This window comes from Malaclemys terrapin, chromosome 10 (genome assembly GCF_027887155.1).
Source record: "Malaclemys terrapin pileata isolate rMalTer1 chromosome 10, rMalTer1.hap1, whole genome shotgun sequence".
Classification (NCBI taxonomy): domain Eukaryota; kingdom Metazoa; phylum Chordata; order Testudines; family Emydidae; genus Malaclemys; species Malaclemys terrapin.
Window position 1 is genome coordinate 26193649 of NC_071514.1, and position 18368 is coordinate 26212016.

At 41.2% G+C, this 18368-nt stretch overlaps 1 protein-coding gene across 7 annotated transcripts in view; it reads left to right on the forward strand.

Moving 5' to 3' along the window:
- Positions 1-18368, forward strand: part of TCF12 (transcription factor 12) — a 308920-nt gene that overhangs the window by 142155 nt on the left and 148397 nt on the right. For 6 of the 7 annotated variants that reach the window (XM_054041495.1, XM_054041496.1, XM_054041494.1 and 3 more), the window contains one exon: positions 366-468. In XM_054041495.1, coding sequence (XP_053897470.1) covers positions 366-468 — 103 coding nt within the window. Of the gene's footprint in view, positions 1-365; positions 469-18368 lie in introns of those variants that run through there. The other variant, XM_054041499.1, reaches the window with a different exon arrangement.

Genomic DNA, 18368 nt, shown 5'->3' on the forward strand with positions numbered 1-18368 from the left:
ATCTTTAAACTCATGTCAGTCATAACTTCAGCCTAACACTACATTTCAGGAGAAGCTATAGTGCTCTAGCTGCAAAAAGATTGTAATACTTCTATATTATTTAATTTTTGGAAACTTTATCCATGGAAACACAACTTATTAGGTTGAAAAATGATGCAGCTTCTTTTCAGATGGGAGGGGGAGAGGAGTCAAACAGTATGAAATATGGGCAGAGTGTGTTTTCCACAAGATATTCAGACCTGAAAGCCAACTTTATGATGAATGACCATTGCAATGCTATACATTTAATTAGGAGAGTGTCATTACACTCAATTAGCAGGGCTGCCAAATAATCTGTTTAATACTCTGGTCTTTTTTTTCCTTAGGGTTTTGCAGACAGCCCTCATTATGGTGATCACTTGAATGACAGTCGATTAGGGCCCCATGAAGGATTGTCCCCGACACCTTTCATGAACTCAAATCTGATGGGTAAGTTGGTAATTCTTTGCGAGTAGCCCCTCAAAGCCTCTTTGGTCAGAAAGAGACATTTTTCATCCCCTTGTCTAGGCCTGGCACATCAAGCATCTGGAAGTTACTGCATTTCTCATGGAAATAGTGGTTTGCTATCTAAGTCTTTCTTCATAGAGCAAGTTCCATTAAAAATGCAGCTTTCTTAATACTGGGACATTATCCATGATTTTGGAAAGAGGTTGAAGTGCCAGTATTTTACATAGCTGATCTAGAAAGCTATGGATAAACTGTGATTTCTTACAGTTTGGAAGACAAAGCACTTCTAAAGACTTGTTTTGTTTTTTCTGCTGCAAAGAAATTGAGTATTTGTCACTCTTATGCACTTTTTGCAATATTTAGATGTCAGTTTCTAAGAATATAGAACACTGAATTGCATATTTTTGTAGGTTGTTCTCCAGTTAACACTTCATTGTTGTCCTTCTCCTTGTTTGCTTGCACAGTCTCTTTTCAAACGTCAGTATCTTTGGTGATATTTGCATTTGATATTCTAGCAAAATTGAGATTGTAACATACAGTATAGATTCCTTTCAATATGCGGTGATTTACATACATACAGTAACTCCAGCTGTTACTGTTTCTGTGCCTGTGGTTCCCCCACCCTCTGTTTTTGAAACTGAGAACAATGTCAAAACTGCGAAGAAAGCGACACGTTATCAGTCTAGCTGTTAAACAAGTTGGGTTTTTTTGCCTGGACACCACTATTGCTAGAACATTTTAATGTACTGATGGTTGTCTTTTCCCCCCTCTGAACTTGTGGCCTAAAAACATCAATTTCAAATACTTACTCTTCGGCAGAGCAATGTCTTGGGGCAAATGCTGTCTAGTTTGTGCCTTAAATTTAGAGATGGTTCTATACATTTGCTTTGTATTTGTAAAGTTGACATTGTTTTACTTATGTATTTTGTTTCTTGTGTATGTGACCTATTTTGTGATCTCAGCATTGTCCTTTTAAGACATAGCCATGGTAATCTAAGTGGATTAACTAAATCCAAATCCTGGTGGTCTGCAATTTCTTTTGGAAATCTTTCTACTTTGCTCTGTCTTTGTTTACTACTTTAATTGTCTGCAAAGTGTAAAAGCAGACAAAGTCTGATAGCAGAATGCATCTATTGCTAAAAGCAGTTATCCTTTTAAATCTTACTTATGAATCTCAGAATATAATAGTGTGGTTTTAAAATAACTGTGTATATATATGTGTATATATGAAAATATATAGTCCATATCACTAGGTCAGTGGTGTTATATTTGAAGATCAGTGAAATCAGTAAAGTTTGCGGCTTGCTATTAACATGCTAGAGGACAAAGATTTTTCCCTTATTGTTTCATATAACAAAATCAGATTTTTTTGCCTCAGGCTGAAAAGAGACAAACATTTAAATATATTTATGGCTTGAGCAAAACACCAATCCAAGGGCACATATGGCTTCCAAGTCACATAATTTACTGTTTTTGTTTGCTTTATTTCTGCTAAATTATTTTTTATATTTATTTATATTTATAGCAGAACTATATTTTGATTTGTAGTACAAAAGAGGGACAGACTGTGTCCTCATGTTTTGTGTTGAATTACCCATTTCCTAAACTATGTAGAATTTTAAATAAGTGCAGAAATTATTGGCCTTACTGTATCATCCTAGCTTTTCAGTTTTACTTAAGATGACTAGATGATTCTATTAAACGTAATGGAATTATATCATTAGTACAGATTTGAGAAGAAGCCTCCATTGAGATTGCTTTGGAGGGGGAATTAAATGAATCGTAAGAGGTATGCATATCAATCACTTGCTTGTAACAGCTGTGGACTAAAATATTTTTGTAATGCATTACAGCTAATGCTTCTCATTGGTTTTGCCTCCATTAGAGCTACTGTCTTTAATTTCTGTCTGTCCATAGAACACATTCTAAAGCTCATCTGCATGAATGTATACCCCAGAGCCATAAAATAGTGTTTAAAAATATGCCAGCAAGATTGTCTGTTTTGCACAATTCACAGAAAACAATTTACATTCATTTTGTTTGCATTGCAAAGGTAAAAAGGTACAACTCTGTGTACCATGCCTCTTCATTGTGAATTTTAACTAACAAAGCCTAAAGTATCCTGGGGGAATTCTGCACTACAAAATTAAAAATTCTGTGCACAATATTTTCAATTTCTGCAAAATTCTGCATATTTTATTTGTCAAAATAGTACTCACATCAGTTTCAATTATTTTTGGTCCTTTATTTCAAAATACCTGTCAGCAAGTATGTCCGTAACAGTACAGACAACAAAAAAGATTCAGAAAATGTTTTTTTGACAAATAGATTCCTTACTAGGTATATTAATACAGAACTCTGAATAATAATTCATTAAACTACAATACGGTGCGAAAGGTGGGGGGAGTCAGGGATAACAGAGACGCTGAGGGAGAGGGAAATAATTGCTGGGAAGGACCAATTATTGGAGGTTTGTTGTGTATGGGTGGGAAAAGTATGGAACAAGTATTTTTTTGGCGGGTGGGGGGGAGAAGGCAGGTTGGGATTGTTAGGGAACGTCTCCCATGCAGACCCTGGCTGATCTCTAGCCTCTTCCATTCAGTCAGGCACATGGGTCCCTCCACCCCCACTCAGATACCCACTCCCCCCATCCCCATGTGGTCTTGCACCCTCTCCCCCTGTCCACATATATCTCTGTGCCCCCACTCAGCCACCCCCTGTCCCTATGTGGCCCTGCACCCCTCCCGCGTCCCCATGTGTCTTTGTGTCCCCACTCAACCACCCCCCAGTCCCTGTGTGTCTCTGCACCCGCTTCCTGCCCCCTGTAGCCCTGCGTCTCCATTCCCATTCAGTCCCTGCCACAGTCTGTCCTCCTCCACTAGCCCTTATGAGCCCCTGTCTGACCCCCCAGCAGCCCCACACTGTCTGTCTCCCCATAGCCCCTGTCTCCTGATCTGGCCAGAAAGGCGCTGTGAAGAAGGCGGGCTCTTTCTCTCCCTAGCTGGTTGGGAGCGGCTGCTATGTTCTAGTGTCACAGTGCCCTCTGGTGAGCAAAAGGTGGAACTGCAGAAGTTATTTTCTGCTGGGAGCTGCTGCTGTGATCTATTGCCACAGCACCATCTGGCGGGCAAACGGTGGAACTGCAGCAACTTTTCAGCAGAAGTTTTTGTCTGCACAAAAAATTAAAAATATGCACAGCTCATTAATTATGCTCATGCGCAGTGGCACAGAATTCTCCCAAGAGAACTAAAGAGATGTTGAACACTAGAAGGAAATGAAAAGGTTACTTACACATGGTGAAAAGGATTTCATAACTCAGTACTGGTATCTGAATTGTTGGGCTTCTTTGTCTCTTACATTAAATAAAAAGGAAAAATGAGATCTTTCAACTAAAGTTACAGTTCTTAGACTGTGATGTTAGATTGACTAGATAGGAAACCATAGGTTGTTCTTGGTTAGGAGAATCTCCCAAATTGCAGAGCCATTCTACCCACAAAAGCCAGTCCATTTTGTGAGCTACTGTAGTTAGCAGTTGCACACATAAAAATGTGCATTTATAGCATAGGACAAAGTTATTCTAAAAGGTTTCAGTTTAGACATTTCATGATTTGGAGAGGAAAGAAAGAGTTGCACTGAGAATGTGAGCTTGACATGCTTGTTTGAAAGATTTGACTAGATTAAAGGGGATTGTACTCTGAGATCTATGCTTCAAAATGGGTGTCTATTACAACATAGTAATATGACTGAAATAGTTAAAACCTAGTAGAAGGAGCAAAATCATATTTCACCATTGCTGTCAACACTTAAAAGCACCATGAAAAAGAAAGAATTGTATGTCAAGGGGATGTTGTTGTTTTGTCTATTACGTTCAGCCATAAGCATATTTGCCTGGAGAGATAGAGGATTATAAAGTACCACTGTCTTTCATGATGGAGCTCTCAAACACTTTAATGATCTTGTACATTGCAAAAGAGAGAAATTTTGTCTAACAAGAGTTTATAATGATTCAATAATGAACAATTTGCCACAGAAAGATGCATTTCCATATTCATTTAGATATTTTGAAGTGTTTTGCAGAGGAAATAAAGCTATTATTGTTGGATCAGTTAGTGTTCCTCACTAATGAATTCCAGAATTATCCTATTGATTTGTCAGTGTGAAAAAGAGGCCATTCCTTGTATTTCATGTGAAACTAGTGAATCCTCTTGGTACCTCTGTATGCCATTAGTATCATATAGATTTGTACTCTACAAAATCAGACTAAAATATACGGGCCATAATGTAGCACTATTTAGAGCTAATCTTTGCGTATTCAGTATTTAATGTTTTAATTACTTTACATTCTAGAAAAATATTCACAAGAAAGTTAGTTCTTTTCACAGTTGTGTGAGAGAGAGCCTTGTTAAACTGACCTCTGCTTGCACCAACATGCAAATTTTAACAGTATGCATGAAGGTCCACCCCCTTCTATGTCTGCCTTTTCTGCCTCTCCTACCGAGGAAAAAAGATAAAGGCAATCTATGTCCTCTATCCTGTGTTGATTTGCACTGTTCCTAACTCCAGTCAATTACATGGGGTTGCACATTGTAAGCATCATCACAGAATTTGGCCACATGTATTCAGTGGGGATGCGGGAGGCTGAACAGCAGATCACCCAGATAGTATCAGTGGTTTGTAGTAGAAAGGGATGGGTTATCCTTTCAAGTTGGGTACCATGCACTCAAACATTGCATTCTTGCCCTCTGGGCATTTCCTTAAAGTTTTGGTGGTGATGATGAAAGTCAAAGTAGAAGAAATACAGACTTATCCCATCTGGACAATTTGTTGGTTGGGGTGAAGTATGGAATTCCATGTGTTTCAGACTAGCAGAGTTCTCAGATACCTAGCTGTCCATAGGAATTTAGTCAATTGAGAGCAATGTCTCTGGGAACTTATACACCAGTTTCTACACGTGGGAATGGTACTATGCAAAGCTTATAAAAGAGTTTCTTTCCCCAGATGTTTCCTGTGCTCTTGATCTCATCTTGTACCCTCACTAGCATTAGCAGGATCGAACTGTTGGGGTTATGTGCTTACTGGTTAATTTTGTGGGACCTGTCGACAGGGTACCGTAGGCATTTGCATATGAGTACCTCTCCTGCTGAATCAGTGACCCAGTCTCTCCTCCTGGCAAACTAAACTCTTGGTTCTTGTTAGGTACATTCATATCTCTATATGAGTAATCTTGAGAGATGGGTTTGGAGAAGGAAACAATGATTTCTCCCCCTCTCCTCCCGCCGCTTACATATGGAGGTGATAGAGAGGGAAAAGCCTGCTAAGTTGAGGAGTTATAAAACGATGCTGAGACTTAAGATCAAAATAACTTAATTGTTTCCAGTAGCACCCACAAAGTGTTAGGTGCTGTACAAACACAAAGGTAAGCATTGTCTGACTAGATAAGTCTAGATGTGTTGAATTAGTGAACTGTGCTCCTGTCAGAACAAACTACATTCCCATGTGCAGGAAATTTCTGCTATTAATCTGATACTAGAATTTTTAGGCAGTGTGGGATTTACTAAAGAATATAAGGTATTTTGTGATTAAATGTCAACAACGACAATATCTGAAGAGAGACTGAAATACATACAAGAGAACTAAAAACAGCACCACCTACTGGGGAGGAGAGAATGGTCTATTTGGATTTGTTGCAGTGCAGCTTCCTTCACTGCTGAATCACTTGGTGCCGTTGGATCACTCAAGGATGAATCATTAGGACTGGCAGAATTACTAGGGTTTAAAGGGCGAATGGCATGCCACTTGTTATTAGGGTATTTGCTGTTGCCCACCTTTTTGGGATGAGGAGGGAAATTTACTGTCCAGCTGCTTTGGTTCTAACTTTGAATGTGTTCATTAAACACACCGAATAGAAAGATGTAGATGCTGCAATTTCCAAGACTTAGTGAAGCCAATTACCAGGAAGTTTTAGAAGGTGCAGTCAACGTATCTACAGATGGCACTATGTCACAAATTTAAATGGGTGATCACCAGACAGTGGATTTTGGATTTATTCTGAATTTTTTTTAGAAGTTATTTAGCTATCTTAATGGACTTCTGATTGCCTCATTCTATACAAGTTTATGTGCATGGTAGTGTTGGCACCATTCTTGATTGCTTTATGCTTCTGCTGCCAATGTGTACTTTCAAATCTGTGAAATTAGTATACCTAATTTTTATTGTAAATCTGTGCTTTGGCTTACAAAGATTTAAGCACTTCAGCAGCCTAGGAAGAATAATGTGTTTCAAAAAGGAGCTTCGGGGTGATTTGGAACCAAATATGGCAAGTAGTTAAAATATCTCTAACCTTTTCTTCTTTGGTAGCACTCCAGCAAAAACATTATTTTTGAGCAGGTGATGTAAGCTTACTTTAGTAAAATTCTTTTTAGTAAAAGTCATGGTAGCTACATTAGTGGTGGGGAAAACTTTTTTTAATTAAGAGCAGCGATTAAGATTTGAATGACCATAGGCAGGTCAAATCTAGAGTTCTTACACAGTGCTACTTCATGAAAAGCACACTGAAGCCAGTGAAAACTTTGCCTGCATAAGTACTAAGAGCTGCAGGATTTGGGCCTGATACTGCAAACTGTTGCGCACCTGAATAATCTTTGGGAAGTCAATTAAATTGTTCATGTGAGAAAGGACTACTCACAGTAACAGTTTGTAGGACTGAGCCCTTAAGTGCTTTAGTGTCAAGAAAATTGTTTAAAATGTGCTTTTAAAATAGGAATGTAAAATACGAAACGGTTAACCGGTAAGTGTTAGTCTTACCGGTTAACCCCCAGCCCTGGGCTGGCCGGCCGGAGCAGCCGCAGTGGCCACAGCCCATCTCCCTTTAATCGGTTAACCAATTAAATGACGTAATTTTAATCGTATAAATGGTTAACTTTTTTAATGGATATTTATCTCTATTTTAAAATAAGACATCTAGATGAGCATTAATGTTGGGAACAAACCAGCAGGGCTTCTTCTCAGGAAAATAGCACCTCTCCAATCTGGAGAAGGTTGACAAAATAGTGGGTAAAGATGAATATAACTTAGGACTTTAAAAAAGCCGTTAGCAAAGTCCCTCACTAGAGGCTATTAGAGAAAGTAAATGATTCTTACAAGAAAAAGGAAATATTCAGTAAAATTGAAGGGCAGCAAATTTCAAATTGTAGTAGGTAATTTAACACAATGTATAATTAACTTATGGAACTTACTTCCTCCTGATATTACGAAGGCCAAGAGGTTGGCAGACTTCAAAATAACATCCACATTTACAGTAGATGATTATAATAATAATAAAAAAAGAGTATGCCCTCATGCTTTATGGCACAAGCCAACTACTAGTCTATCAGGTTAGGGGGTAACTTCCTCTGTTGACAGGTTATTCCCTAACTACAGGGTTTCTTGCACCTTATTTTTACGCAGCTGGCATTAATCACTGTCAGAGACAATTTACTGGTCTGATCTGCAATGGCTGTTCCTATGTGAAAAGTAAACTGCCCTAACTATGGAATGGTTTTTAAGTAGAAACCTATTTATTTCCATTATTGTTGACCTCTGCATCTTGATTCTAGGTATTCATTTTAGGCTTTACAGTGCCCCAGATTTTTATGAAACTAAGAAATTGGTATGTCAAATTTATAATCTCTCACTGACACTTGGGTACTGATTCATCCTTCTCCAAATCTAAAATAAACATTGCCAACATTTTTGTAATTTTAATCCATACTGAGCTATTTTTAGTCATGATTCAGTGTTTAAAAAAAGTACTAGTCTTTGTGTTTAAAGTTATATATGTTTGAGATTGAAACATTATTTTGGCTAAAACTTGTTTTTCTTGAAAAATGTTTGTTTTCCTATGGTGTAGTGACTTTATATGCACCATTGTGTTATATTGCTTGTTTAACGATGCAACAGAGTAACAAAAAATTGTCAGTTCCTAATTTCATTTTTGAGGTATCTTGATGTTCACAATAGAAAAGGAATTCAATTCTAAGCTGTTTCAGGCTTAAATGAAATGAAGGTGTTTGTTAGTTTCCAGGTAATTTTATATTTTACTTGTTTCTGCAACCTAATCTGAAGACTTTTTTTGTTTAAACAATCGTGGCTTATTTTTTTTTTAAATTTCCAATTTTTAAAATGTTTGGGAATATCCTAAATAAACAAACAAAAAAAAATTCCAAGGTTCTAGATCTTTAAAACATTGTTTTTAAGAAGAAGATTGTAATGATTCATAATTGAGACCTCAGATTTGACCATCCTATTTATTGCTAAATCAAAGCAGTCTATCTGCAGTCTGAAGGATTTGAGAGCTGATCTGATATACCATATCTGTTGATTTCTTCCCAGGTATTATATTAAATGAATTCTGCTCACACCAAAGAATTGCTCTCATCTGTTTTTCATTTTCCTTTCATGAAAGCTAATGGGTTTCAGGGAAATTAAATTACACGGTCATTTAGTGACAGTGCTAAGTGCAGGGCATTTTTACCCTTGGGTTTTTGTACACAAAAGCATGCATTAAGCTTAGTTTTCCCTTCTAGTTACAGTAATATTTCAATCAAATATATTTTCTGGTCTCTTTTTGAATACAGTAGTACCTGGAGGCTTTCTACAAATGTAGTAGAGAATTTATATTTATATGCTCTACTCAATCCTCTGGTATTGTCATTTGTAGCAGGTGCCCATCCTTCTACTCCCCCTTTTGAGATTTTTTGCCTCCTCTAGTTAGCAGCTGTGACAATGGAAGTACTGTATCAGTGATTGTCATCAGGTGATCAGGTGTGGAATCTGTTAGGCAGAACTTGCAGGTCACAGGTGTTTGTCATACTGATCTTTGTCTATGGTACAGCTGCTCATAGCAGTCTTTACACTAAGCTACCTTGCTACCCTCAGCAGTTTAAGGACACTGCATTTGCATTTTAAAGAGGTGAGGGAGTGAGTAGGTGTTGAATATGCATTTGTTGTAGCTGTGTTGGTCCCAGGATATTAGAGAGGCAAGGTGGGTGAGGCAGTATGTTTTATTGGACCAACCTCTGTTGGGGACCTGAAGAAGAGCTCTATCCAAGCTTGAAAATTTGTCTCTCTCACCATCAGAAATTAGTCCAGTAAAAGATATTACCTCACCCATCTTGTCTCTAGGTGCTGAATAGGGTTGGTTTGTTTGTTTGTTTTTGTTCCCCACTGAATATTCAGATGTTCTGAAGGGACTTGGAATGTTTTAAAATAATTAATCTTAATGACTCTGCTTGGCATAGTACAATTATATTAAGGTTTATTTGTTACGTACAATCTATATATTAATGTTGGGAGTGCACCTTGAAGTTTTTTTGTTCAAATGCTGTAGATCTGAGGACTGTGAAACAAAGCTGAATAGTCTTTGACTTCACAAAATATGATGATTCCCTTGCATTGTAGCCCAGTTTTAGAAAATGGCATAAGAAACTGATCCTGCAGCCACTTTCTCACTTGTCCCATGGAAGTCAATATTTGTGCCAACTAAAATGTTTTAATGGTAGCATGGAAGTGAATCATAAGTCTCCACTTCAAAATAAATCCCCAAGCAAACCTATATGTTGAAATGTTGCACAAGGACAAAAAGACCTTATGGGATCTCCTCATCAGTCATTCATGATGCCTCCATACTTCAACAGCCTTTTAAAAACATCTCTCCTAGCAAGATTAGAGTTGTTCCAGTCCATTGTGGAATTCTGAACCTTGGCAGTCTGTGTGAGGTAATGATGATGGAATGTGTCATTGATTTTATTGTATATTAATCAGAGAAAATAATTTGTATAGGAAGCTTTGTTAATAATGTTGGAGCCTCTTATACTAAATATTTTGAATTGCCAATCTAGGAATTTAAGTGTGTACAGCTTTATATAAAAAATAACATGAGGAGGATAATAATTCTGATAAATCTTCTTTGGATTAAAAAGATCCATTTTAGTTTTGGTTGTAATTAAGGTTAATGTAGTCTGATCTGCTCCAGGTAAATTGTGTGTCAGTAGTAACATAAAACTCCATCAACCCTAAAAGGGGGAATAAATAGTACTTGGATTAAATTTTTAAATCTTGCATTTCCTCTTTGTTACAACATGTCAGTTTAACTGGCTGTAGGGTATTTTTATCTGTTATGAGGCTCATCAGTGCATGAAATGCCGAAAGGGTATATTTCTCTCCTGTGACTCCTGCCATCCCTGGGCACTTGTAGATGTGTTCCAGTGCATGGGATCAGCTGGGTGAAGCTGTAGTATTTTAAATTTCAGTCTGTCTGAAGGCGCCATGCTCCTTTCTAGCGAGAAGGGAGGAAAGGATAATTTTTTTGATTGATACTAGTGATGTAACTACCCCATGAGGCAGTTGCTTAGAGATCTACATAATAACTATTATCCTTCCAAACAGAAAAATATGTAAAGCTTACTGATGATTCAAAGATAATTTCATAATCCTTTTTTTTATCTTGCCTTTGTTTTTTCAATAAAGATGTTTTGGCTTTCATCACAGGTACATAAAATTCATTTACTTTTCAGTCTTCATTCAATTTTTTTTCATTTTCTGTGCATGTTATTGCAGCCTGTCAAATTCCAACTGTCTAATATTTTAAGTGTTTTAGCCTACGGGCTTGTGATGCTGTACACTAAGTTTACATGTAAGTTAGGGTGTGAATTTATAGTGCACTAGGTACTCTGCACTAACTCCCTGTGTGGACAGTGCACACAAAGTGTTCCTTTGTGTGCTTTATTCTACTACACTGCAAAGTATTCTAAGCTAAACTGCCTGAGTGCTCAGTAAGAATGTCCACACAGGGAGTTAGTGCAGAGAGGCTATTGCGCTGTAAATTTACACCCTCACTTGCTGTGCACTGGCTTCCAATGTAGAAAACTACTACTCTTTAGTAGTAGTTAATAGTAATTGTTTTTTAGTGTAAATAGTAGTTGGGGGTAAGGGGCTCCTCCCCTTCCCTCCCTCCTGGTACCCGGATTGATGCCTAGGTCTCCGGGTTTCAAACCGTGCTCGGCCTGCCTTAAGCCGATGCCTACGGGAGACCTCCACGACTCCTGTTTGAAGTCCTGGGGGAATCCCATCAGTCCGATAAGTGCTGCATTTGCAAGGCATTCACGCCACGGACTAAAGGAGCTACAGGTCTCCGGTCTCCCACCGGAACTCAAGCAGACTATTCAGGACCTACCCTTCAATGGCCATGGTCTGTTTTCGGACAAGACTGACTCCAGACTTCAGAGTCTGAAGAACAACCAGGTCATCATGCGTTCACTGGGCATGCATACCCTGGTGAGGCAATGTAGGCCCTTCCGACCCCAACCCCAGCGCACCTACCCTAATCTCCGGCCGAGACAGGACTTCTCTAGAAGACGCAGCCGAGGTGGTAGGCGGAGACAGTCTGATCCTCAGACAGGCCAGAACCAGCTTCCCCACGCCCCCCCAACCATCATCGGGGTCCAAAAAAAATTTTTTTTTTTTTTTTTTTTTTTTTTTGAAGGTGCGCCCGAAGGCAGAGCACCAGGATCCTTCCCCGCCTTTCAACAGCCGCCTCTCCTATTTCGTCCCTGTGTGGTCCCGTATAACATCAGACTGCTGGGTCCTACGTATGGTGGAAAGTGGATACTATCTTCAATTTGTTTCCCCTCTCCCTCCACGTCCCTCTTCAGGGACCCCTCTCACGAGCAACTCCTTCTACAGGAGGTGCAAACACTCCTAGCTATTGGAGCAATAGAGGAGGTTCCAAGGGAGCTCAGGGGCATGGGGGTTTTCTCATGTTATTTTCTAGTTCCCAAGGTAAAGAGCGGGCTATGGCCCATCCTGGACCTGTGCGGACTCAACAAATTCATGGTAAAGTTGAAGTTTTGCGTGGTTTCCCTGGGGACCATTATTCCTTCTCTGGAGACTGGTACGCCGCCTTTGACATGAAGGATGTGTACTTCCACATAGCGATTTACCCGCCGCACAGGCGTTTCCTTTGTGGTCAACCAACAACCCTTCCAATTTACCGTCCTTCCCTTTGGCCTATCCATGGCACCAAGGGCCTTTACAAAGGGCAGGTCTACACTGGCGGGGGGGGGGATCGATCCAAGATATGCAACTTCAGCTACGTGAATAGCGTAGCTGAAGTTGAAGTATCTTGGATCAAATTACCTGGGGTCCACACAGCACGAGATCGATGGCCGCGGCTCCCCTGTCGACTGCGCTACTGCCGCTCGCTCTGGTGGAGTTCAGGAGTCAACGGTGAGCACGTTTGGGGATCGATTTATCGCGTCTTAAATTGATTGCTACCCGCCGAAATGGCGTGTAGTGAAGACGTACCCAGAGTGCATGGCCATCATAGTTGCCTCACTCCGTCGACATCGGATCCAAGTGTTTCCGTACCTCGATGACTGGCTCATTCGGGGTCGCTTCAAGGACCAGGTGCAAACTCATGTTCAGTTCACCATGAGCTTGTTCAGACAGCTGGGTCTGCTGCTCAATCTCAAAAAGTCCACTTTGGGGCCGACCCAAAGAATAGACTTCATCGGAGCAGTCCTAGATTCAAAACCTGCCCGTGCATGCCTACTGCATGCCCGCTTCCAGTCCATGGCGAGCATTATCCATGGCCTCCAAAGCTTCCCGACCACGACAGCACTCACATGCTTCCGTCTCCTGGGACACATGTCATCTTGCACCTTCGTGACCAGACATGCCAGACTGTGCCTCCGTCCATTTCAGGCCTGGCTCTCAACCGTATACCGCCCAGGCCGGGACAACGTGGGCACAGTGGTCACGGTACCGCAGGAAGTCTTAACCTCCCTGGTCTGGTGGCTGAACCCCAACTCAGTATGCGAAGGGGTACCATTCTATGCCCCGCAGCCCTCCCTGGTCCTAACCACGGACGCATCATCTTTGGGTTGGGGCGCCCACCTTGCAGACCTGCGCACGCGAGGCCTTTGACCTACACAAGAGATATCCCTACACATCAACGTATGGGAGCTGAGAGCGGTGTGCCTGGCATGCCAAGTGTTCCGCAAGCACCTTCAGGGCGTTGTGTTGCAGTTCTTACAGACAACACAACGGCCATTTTTTATATCAACAAACAAGGGGAAGCGCGATCGTCCCCCCTCTGTCAGGAAGCCATTCACCTGTGGGAGTTCTGCATAGCCTACTCGATCGACCTAGTGGCGTCGTTTCTCCCAGGAGTCCAGAACACCTTGGCGGACTGCCTCAGCAGGTCCTTCCAGGCTTACGAGTAGTCGATTCACCCGGACGTCATCCACTCTGTTTTCCGGAAGTGGGGGTTTCCCCAGATAGACCTATTTGCCGCACGCGAGACTTGGAAGTGCCAGGTGTTCTGCTCTCTCCAGGGACGGTTCCCTGTCGGACGCCTTCCTGATACCGTGGAAAGACCACCTGTATTACGCCTTTCCTCCATTCCCGTTATTCCACAGGGTCCTTCTCAAGTTGTGCAGAGACAGGGCCCGTTTAATTCTGATCACACCGGTGTAGCCCAGGCAGCATTGGTATACCACTCTCCTCGATCTGTCGGTGACCACCCCAATCCCACTTCCGTTGTGACCGGACCTGATCACTCAGGAACACGGATGACTCTGTCATCCAGACCTACAATCCCTCCACCTCAGAGCTTGGATGCCGCATGGCTAACTCAATCTGAACTGCGTTGCTCCTGCTCAGTGCAGCAGGTACTTTTGGGTAGCAGAAAGCCTTCTACGAGGTTGTTTTTCCTGCTGGGGTGCTCTGAGCAATACTGCCCCCCTGGAGGCGCCAGTACCTACCATCTTAGACTACCTCTTGTCCTTGAAACAGCAGGGCCTGGCAGTTTCATCCATCAGAGTACACCTAGCAGCGATTTCGGCCTTCCACCCGGGCGAAAATGGGTGCTCGGTCTTCTCCAATCCCATGGTCAGCAGGTTCCTCAAGGGACTAGAATGTCTGAATCCGCAAATTCGGCATCTGGCCCCTACGTGGGACCTCAACCTGGTCCTATCCAGACTCATGGGTACCCCGTTCGAGCCGATGGCCACCTGCTCGCTCCTGTACCTTTCCTGGAAGACAGCCTTCCTCATAGCTATCACCTCGGTGAGATGTGTGTTGGAGCTTAGAGCCCTCACGTCGGACCCACCGTATATGGTGTTCCATAAGGACAAGGTACAGCTGCGACCACACCTTGCCTTCCTTCCTAATGTGGTGTCTGCCTTCCATGTCAACCAAGACATATTCCTTCCGGTCTTCTATCTGAAGCCGCACGCTTCTTGACGAGAACAGCAGCTGCACTCCCTGGATGTTGGCAGGGCCCTCGCCTTTTACATCGAACAAACAAAATCTTTTAGGAGGACGACCCAGCTGTTCGTAGCTGTGGCAGACCGGATGAAGGGCCTTCTGGTCTCCACCCAGCGCATCTTGTCCTGGATCACATCATGCATCCGTGCGTGCTATGACTTGGCTGGCGTCCCAACTACGCACCTTACTACCCGCTCCACTCAGGCTCAAGCTTCGTCCTCCGCATTCCTGGCTCATGTACCCATACAGGAGATCTGTAGGGCAGCAACTTGGTCATCAGTACATACCTTCGCTTCCCACTATGCGTTCGTCCAGCAGTGACGCGGCATTTGGCTCAGCGGTTCTGCACTCTGCGACATCTCACTCAGACCCCACCGCCTAGGTAAGGCTTGGTAGTCACCTAATTGGAATCGATATGAGCAAGCACTTGAAGAAAAAAGACGGTTACTCACCTTTGTAACTGTTGTTCTTCGAGATGTGTTGCTCATATCTATTCCAAACCTGCCCTCCTTCCCCTCTGTTGGAGTAGCCGGCAAGAAGGAACTGAGAGGTCGCTGGGTCGGCTGGGGTATATATCCGGCGCCGTAAAGGCGCCACTCCAGGGGGTGCCTCAGCCAACCCACCGAGTGTTGCTAGGGTAAAAATCTTCCGACGATTGTGCACGCGGCGCGCACGCACCTAATTGGAATAGATATGAGCAACGCATCTCGAAGAACAACAGTCTTTTTAGGTCACACTTTCATGGTTTTGTTCTTATTCCTCTTCTTCCTCCCCCCATCTCCAAAAAATATTTTTTCTGTGTGAAGGCAAATTATTAAATAACTGCAATGGCAGCAATTTGTACATTTTATATTAAATTTGATTGAAATTTGTTTTATTTTGATATTTTTTGCTATGTTAAAGATTGGAAGGGCAAGAAAACTGATAGAGTTTTGGGACTGTTGATCTTGATGTCTTTAAGGGAAGTAGTGACCTTTGAAGGTGAAGTGCAGAGTTAAAGGAAAAAACAATGAATTGATGATGGGGTGGAGGGAGGAGCATTCATCATAGAAAGAGGTTAATATAATGCAGTCCGAAGTTCTTTCTTTAACTGCACAGGAAGATGCTTTGTTTAGTTAGATTAGGAACCAGGGAGAACTACAGAGACCGGTCTCTATCTATTATCCTCAATAAAGAATCCCCTTTATATTTATCACAAGCAAGTCTTGCCTCTTTATTTATTTGGAGGGACTGTACAGTTAACAATCCTGTTCAAAATTATCCTTGCATCTACTGGCTTGCTAAGAATATCCCAGATTCAGTGCATTTTTCCTTGATGATGTTGATACTAAAGGACTCATTGCAACCCATAGTATCTGGTGTCTCAGAATGCTGCCTCCTGGGATATGTTTGTGAACCAGGAAGTTCAAGAGAATTTAGCCTGGGGTGTTGGATGGGAAGGTTTTTTTTTTTTTTTTTTTAAGCATTTCTTTTCGGAGAGCTTCCCCTGCCTCGGTTAGTGATGGGGAGTCTGTACACTGATCTGGGTAAATGAATTTTGAGTGGAGATGGGCACAAACCAGAACTTTAGATTCAGATGTTGAAAAATTGGATTTTGAATTTTGCAGCTCAGGATCACCCTAACTTTAATCTTCCCTTTGCAGATCATACTTAATAAATATACTATCCTAACTAGTTTTTACTCTGTGGATTACAGGATAGATGGCTACTCCTCAGAACCACAATTCTGAACAACGAAGTTCCTTTCAATGTTAGCTATCTTCATTGTTACATTGTATTCAAAAAGGGGAAGGAAGAAGTAGGTTTATGCCCAGAATAGAGCAGCGGTATTTGGAACTGTCTGACTTAGCAGCGAAAGACAGAATAGCTCACTGACATAGACAGCAATTATATGAATTCAAATAAATTTGGATCCCTTTACTTGATATGTTTTGGGTAAAGAAGGCAGAGAGCTCAAATAATGTTCCACCTGATCTTGTTGCTTTTTCCCTTTTTTGACTATTGATCTATTTTGTTATCCCCACCCTAACATGTTACAACTGTGTGGTATTGTCTGATTTTGAATTGTGTGGTCTTGCAGCTTTGACAAGTTATAGAGTTGTATAATTGTATTGGATATCCTATGAAATGTTCCGTATTTGGTAACACACACAAACAGTAAGTTGTTTACCGTTTTGGATTTTTTATTGTTTGTTCTTTAGGAAGATTAATTTTAAAAATCCCCATAACGGACAGGAAAAGAGCATGGAACAAAATTATTTTTGAAGGCAGCTGAACTCCTGGAAGCCAGCAATTGTATGCACAGTTTTTAATTTCAGAGAATTTAACATTTTCATCTGTTTGTTTATTTATTTGCTGTAGTACCCAGATACACTAGTCAGGATCAAGGCCCTATTAGGTTAAGTAACATACAAACACAAAGGTGAACACAGTCCCTGTTCCAAAAAAACTTACAATCTAAGAAGATAAACAATGGTTGAAGGACTGAGGAGATAGAAACAAATATATGTAGTCTATACATATATAATAATGCTATTTCTTGGTACTGCAATTACATAAATGTTGACTCTTCCTAGTGGCCCTGCAGCCTCTAGCCGTCGTACATTGACTGATTTCTTGCTGGTGTGGCCGAAGTGGGTCTTGGAGATTTGGAGGAGTAGAAGATAGTGGCTAAACAGACCTGTTGAGAGAGAGTCTACAGTTTGTAAGGGTTGCATGAAGGAAAGTGCAAAGAAATCCTTGGAAGAATCAGACTAGTGGGAATAGAGGCTGACTTCATCAGCAGAGCGGTAGAAAGAACAGACTGAGACAGGTGGCCTGGTAAGGAGTGGCAGAATTGTGAAGGACCTTGAAGGTTAGGGCAAGAAGCTTGAACTTGATCATGTTTTAAAATTTCTCAGTTATGGATGCCCTATCTGCAACCTTACCATTAAAGAATTTTGTCCATGCATGAGATAAAAATGTAAAAGTTGCATTTGAAAGATGTACCAAAATGGGTTTTGATTTACACTGTTAGAATGTAATTGACTGTTAAACTCACAGAAGAGTGCTGATCTGTTGAGCAGAATATCTTTTAGAAGAGCTTTTGTTTTTAGTTCTAGTCCACATTATGAATACAATGGAAATATCTCTGTGGATGTTAGACAATAAATAAATGTAAACAAATGATTTCATATTTGCAAGTTGAGTGTCCATTAAAATACACACTATGTTAGAGCGTGAGGAACATCAAATATTCACAGTAATTGAAGTGGCACCTGGATTAGAGAAGGTGGCATTCTTTCAGTTGTGAATAATTTTAATTGTATATTTCATTGTGTTGTCAGTCACATAGAAGCCAGACATAAGTTAATGTATGTAAAGCAGCGGTGGTTAGTTGACTTTGGGATCTTTGCTTAGCATCTGGCAGGGAAGCAAGAGAGTGAATCAAGAAGGACCACTGTTGAATTTTGGAGTTGGGATAGGATTCAGGCTTGAAAGTTGGTCTCTAATTAAGCAGCCTTTGTGAGCACTACTTTAGAGTCTAGCTTTCCCCTAGGATCCTACTAGTGGCAGCCTGCAGTTGGCTGCCACAA